This window comes from Salvelinus namaycush, chromosome 4 (genome assembly GCF_016432855.1).
Source record: "Salvelinus namaycush isolate Seneca chromosome 4, SaNama_1.0, whole genome shotgun sequence".
NCBI classification, from domain to species: Eukaryota; Metazoa; Chordata; class Actinopteri; order Salmoniformes; family Salmonidae; genus Salvelinus; species Salvelinus namaycush.
In genome coordinates, this window is record NC_052310.1 from 44,748,399 (window position 1) to 44,754,398 (window position 6,000).

Below are 6,000 nucleotides of genomic sequence, written 5' to 3' on the forward strand. Positions count from 1 at the left end.
AGAGATGACAAAGGCATACAAACGTAATTATATATGTGTTGCATTTCTTTTCAAATGAGTGGTCGTTCATGTGGAAAGTATTTATTTTTTATGAGCATGGCTTCCACATGTATGTACCAGTCCACTCTCTTTGTCTCTCCCACTCTCTTTATCTTACCCATCCCCTTCCATTGTGTAACAAGCCGTCATGTCGGGTTGGTCCACTAGGGACTTTCTTTGCATTATGTTAGTAATCAATTCAACGTATACGGTGTGTGTGTGTGTATTTCTGTGGGATTATTTAGTTAGTTAGTAAATAAATAATTAAGCCAATTTGTGTATTGCTGAATCATCATTTAGACTAGTGTTCGTGCAGATATCCAACAATTTTGCGACGTTTAGAATGAGAGTGACATGAGGTAGTAATGATTAATAGATGACTGGTATGATAACGATATATTATGACATATTCTTGAGTTAATTCAGGAAATGGTAACTCATTAAACAAACGTTTTCCATGGTGCCCCAAGTTACAAATGAGTTAATTGTTACATGATTAATTGAATCACGTAATAATTAAACATAGTTCATTGATTTGATAAAATAGCCGTCATCACATTAATGATAGTCACGTCACGACATCTCTGTACTGTTAGGTGTCAGATTAGCATTGCTTTCTCTACTGGTGCAGGGAAGCATATGTTTGACAACTTTTGTACAGAGTCATCCAAATCCTACCCTGTAAATAACCCATGAACTTTAGCATCAGAAGTGTCATGCATGCTCTTTTAATTTTCTATATTTGATATCAGCTCTAAAGTTGTGAGTGTGCTTTATCAGTCATCTATCTCTCATTCTCTTCTGGCTTCTTCTAAAATACACTGTATCCATTCTCTCACCATTTCTATCATCATTTTTCAAAAACATCTTTTGTCTATTTTCATTTTGACTGTCTAATCTGTTCATCGCCTCAATCTTTCCTTTTCTCTGTATTCTCCTTCATTACCTCATCTCCACCTTATACTGTGTTTATCCTTTGTTTGTTATCTCCTCCAAATCCACTTTCCTCTCTCTATGGCCATAGCCTTTTTCTGTAGTCAAATTACCTAGTGGCCTCATGGGTGGAATCTTGTTAATATTTTTCATAATATCATACAAAAATAAATATATATACATATTTTTAATCCCGTTTTTCTACATATATGTCAAACGGTTTTGTTATATTTCAGTCTTCTGTGACATACAGTATATAGAGTGTAATATTGGGATGCAAACTCAAAATTGAACACATTTCAACTCTATACCTGAGGAAAAGGTGTCTTCTTTTTTTAAGCTCATAACTATGTGTGTGAGGTTTATACTTTTGTTTCAAAGTATATTTGTTTAAGACTACTGAGAAACACTCTGTGTGACCCTGATTTAGCCTACTGCAGTAAAATATTAAACACCTTTCAATCCTTTCTCCTGCTGTATCTATATCATAAAATGTATATGAACTTTGAATTAGACATTCTGTCTCTGTTTCTCCTTATCCTTCCCTCTCCAACTAATCTATGGCAGCAACAGCAACTGCTAAGGACATCCCTGCTGAGACCTGAGGTAGAAACCTTACTGCTTCTCTCAATGCATAAGGATAATTATTCAATGCTCACAATGTGCTGTTCTGTAATGTGCTGTGCTGGGTTTCTATGGTTTCTCTTTTGTTTCTCTGTACTAATTTTATCTCTATGTACTTCTTCTGAAATTCAGGAGCTGTCCATGGAGTCAGGCATCGACCCAGGCCAAGACTACTACAGGGATGACTACTATAATTACGACCAAGGGTGAGTCCAAACTCCGCTGATTTTCCCATCTCTCATCAGTCTCGCTCTGATCCAGGGAATTTAATTGATGTCCACTGGTTAATTTAAAGTTTTAAGTTATGCCATTAAGACAAAATTACATTTCACAAGCCCCCGACACACACACACACTGAGTGATCCTTTGGGTTGGAGAGTAATGTGGGGAAATGCAAAGTTATGGGTTAAGTGTAATATATTGTAATATATTTATGCAGATCATGCCTGTGTTTACCCTTTCCACTCCCACCAAATGTAATCTATGTATCAGCCTTGAGCGGAGCACGGCACATGAGAGCCTGGTAATGGTCTCCTCCAGTAGGGAAGAGAGGGGAGGGTACTTTGGCTTGCGTGGTACACTGCAAATCGCCTAAATGGTCTAGACTCTAGAGCAAAATGACGTAATCTACAGTGATACGGATGTTAACCAAATGTTGTGCATTGAACTCTCGTGTTCAAACACTCAGGGGAGTTAAGCTAGTTGGAGGTGAAGCTAATCCCCTACCTGAATCAAACCGTAATGAATTGAGTGAAGTGGTTCATTGATTACGCAACATATTTTAATTGCATGATCACGTAGGCCTCATCGAGTCTGTGACTTACCCTCCCATCATCCATACAAATTCTAATTCCCGCACCGGATGCTTAGTGTGTTTGTATAACGAAGCCCTTCTGTTGAGTCTGACAGTAATTTTGTTGTGAAGACTGGTCGACTATGTGGGACAGCCGGTCCTTATTAAAGCTGCTGCTGCTGAGGTTGCTATCACAATAATCCCAGACTGCCTTTGATCTGTTTCTATTTAAAGAGCATGGAGGAATTTAATAGATGCCTTAAACTCTAAATCCAGCGATCATTAGCTGTATGCGGTGACCCAGCGAAATCACCTGTTCAGAAGTTGTTGCTAATGCAGATTTCCAATTGACCTTCTTCCTTCAGTTTCCACACAGTCACTGGTTTAATGCAGCTGGCTTTTGGCACCCATGACAAGTGGGTTACAGATAGGACCACAAATCTGTTTTGGCTTGCTATTTCAGGTCTGACGCAGATGTTGGTATGATGCTGATTGATGTCGGCCCCACATTGCACCTCATTTACCGATTCAATGTGGGGCTAATGGAGATTATGATATGGGCCTTTTAATTGTGCATCGCTCGCAGCTGTATTGTGGGCAGAGTTTAGCCTTTACTTCATACATCACGATTCAATAGTATATTGCAGCAATGTATATCACTTCACTCTCTCGTGTATTTGTACAGATTCAATTATGTAGCAGATCAGTGCTGACCCCTTCTCTCATGCATGTCATCTCACAATTTAGAGGGATGTGGGCTGTAGAGCAGGAGTCAGACCAAAATAACCATGACAACTTGACAACTTGTTGACTATGACAATTTAAGCATGTTTTATGCACATCTACATATGTAACCCAGTACATATGCAACTGTTTTATTGTTAGAGCTAGTGCTTCAAATGTCTCACATCCCTAGCGTTGTGAGCAGAAGTTGTTAGTTACTGTCACCTCTCAAAAAATATTTTGCAATGTTGGAAAGGAATTATGGTAGAAACAGCCCTTAAGCTGTTTCCTGTTTGCCGTTTGTTTTTCCTCTCAGGTATGACCTTCCTCAGTATGGCAATCACAGGAAGCTGATCTCTCCCATGTACGATGAGCATGGAGAGCTGTTAATGGAGGATGACTACTACAGCCCCCATGGGTCTGAGGTACCTATTTTACACTATGTATCAACAATTTGATATGATCAACAATTTGATTTTGATTATCAATACTATATATCAATATCTAGGTTTCCATCCAATTGAAGACAGATTTTGATGTGAATATAAAAAAAATCTGCTGTACATGAGCATCCCAACCCAGACCCTGACTCACCTTAACTGCCCATCTCATCACTGCCTGGACATCCGGCGCTTAGTTATGATTTTATGGAAGAACCAGGTTGGGAAGCAGCACTACAGTACCTGTGCTGAAACCACTGCCACTAAAACTACCAGTGACAGGAACATTACAACCGTCACTAGCACCTCCTATGGCACTAATGCTACCACTGCCACAGCCACTGTCACTAGCACCTCCTATGGCACTAATGCTACCACTGCCACTGCCACTGTCACTAGCACTTCCACTGCTCCCGAGCTGGCTAAGTGAAAAGTCAGTCGATGTGCCCTTGAGCAAGACACTTATCCCTAATGGCTCCTTTAAGTCGCTCTGGAAAAGAATGTTTGCTAAATGACTCAAATGTAAAATAATGTTTACATAGTTGTGTGTTTCATATCCTGTTACTGTCATAGTTTTAAGATAACTTGTACATTGATTGCAGGACTTTTATCTATGACCTGTTTGTATGCATGATATATTTTAATATACATAAATACTATTTTATCTGTGCATTAACCTCATCTTTGGCTCTCCATCTTTTGTTCTCAGCCTGGGGTGAGGATGAAGCGGCTCAAGCTGGTGGTGGACCGCTCCACGGGAGAGGACAGCGCTCCTGAACCCCAGAGGAACTGCCTGTCTAATGTCAACCGCCACGCTAACATCAATGGGAACGTCTACCTCTCTCAGAATGGGACCATTGTTCGGACCAGGAGGCCCGTGCACCCCAACAACCTCAAGGTGGGCTCCCCTGGCCACCTGGGCAAACAGTTAACAAATCTGGAAATGCTGACTGAGACTCAGGAGAAGCTTCCTCTAAACAGCATGGGGGAACCGGTAACAGGAAATGGCATCGGTACACTTACGGGCATTTCCTCCGCCGTTGACATTAAACTCAGTCCTCCAGCGGGTCCCTGGGGTTCAGCATCACGCGCCTTGACACAATTGGGTCCAAATCCAACATTGCCAAGGCACTACATGACAGAATCAGCAGAAGCAACTGTTGTGTAGATGAGCAGGAGTCGTGTTTCGAAAGAAACTTTGACTTCCCACAGCAACCATGCATTTTCAAAGGAGGAGGAGCTGTGCATGGGGCCTTAGAACAGCCTGCACATACCGATGACTAAATTATGACATATGGACTGCTGAGTGTTTATCTTTCTGTTGACAAAGTTGACCATGTTTTTAATGTGTTGAGAGAAGGAGCAAAATATTATCCAATGCCTCTGCTGTATAAGCAGCAATCACTGTCCAAGACTAGCAGTGTGATTGCACTAACAATATTATTGCACTATTCTTATGAATTTGATTTGATGAGTTTTGATATGCTGTTGTTTCATGTGTCTAATACATATCCCTGATATGGCTATTATACAGATCAGTGAAATTGCTGTGAAGCAATGCTTGCCTTGTAACATTTATGACAAGTAACAAATGTTGATTGGAATTATCCCTAAAAATGACCTTGAAGGCCTTTGTCACGTTGGATGTTGCATAATATGTTTTATAAGTATGTTCTTGATTTAGATGTGAATGATGTCTGGAGCCCAGATACTTGATAATATAAATACATATAATTATAATAATTAAGAAATTATATGTATTTTACGAAGATGGCATTTTATTTGCAAATAATGAAATATTATTGTTGATGATTTTGTGTTTTAATTATATTAAAAAAGAATCTTATCAGAGTTAATGCAATTATTTTTGTCATTTTATATCGATCAGAGTATGGAGAGAGATTTTACACTTCTAACCTATGACATAGAAGAAATGCATACATGTTTGTCAATATTTCAACAAAGAAATAAGTCAATATTGTCATTATTTAAACTATGTTGTTTTTAACAGACGTGTATCTACAGAACGTGATATTTTCAATCCTTTAAAACTTAATGTAAAATCTTTCGGTTTGAATTATTTTCTTAATACTTCAGGACCATGCAGATGGAAAAACACTACCAAATAATGTATTAATATCGATGGTAAAGTTTTAATGTGCAATACTTTGGAGCACTGGCATGAATGATAAACAGCTGCAGGTTGAAGTAACACAACATCTGCATGTAAGTCATGTCAAGCCACAGGTATTGTGTAGAACGCTGTTTACAAAGGGCCAATATTGAACTCTGACAAAAAGTTGTTTTGGTTCTCGCATTAGCTGGTGATGTGAAAAGAAGTTATTCAAACTTGGCAGTATTTCAGAAACTTCCTGACCTATAGTATTGTCCTAAAGCCCCCTCCTTATATCTTGACTGACTTTGGGATAGGTAATTGTACTGTACAGT

General features: G+C 39.1%; 1 protein-coding gene across 1 annotated transcript in view; it reads left to right on the forward strand.

Moving 5' to 3' along the window:
• LOC120045886 (protocadherin-15-like) overlaps positions 1 to 5,252 on the forward strand; it is a 282,158-nt gene extending 276,906 nt beyond the window's left edge. The window contains exons 32-35 of the mRNA XM_038990815.1: positions 1,540 to 1,578; positions 1,729 to 1,802; positions 3,429 to 3,537; positions 4,262 to 5,252. Of these exons, the coding sequence (XP_038846743.1) occupies positions 1,540 to 1,578; positions 1,729 to 1,802; positions 3,429 to 3,537; positions 4,262 to 4,720 (681 nt within the window). The 3' untranslated portion in view covers positions 4,721 to 5,252. The remainder of the gene's footprint in view (positions 1 to 1,539; positions 1,579 to 1,728; positions 1,803 to 3,428; positions 3,538 to 4,261) is intronic.
• Positions 5,253 to 6,000: the final 748 nt, after the last annotated feature.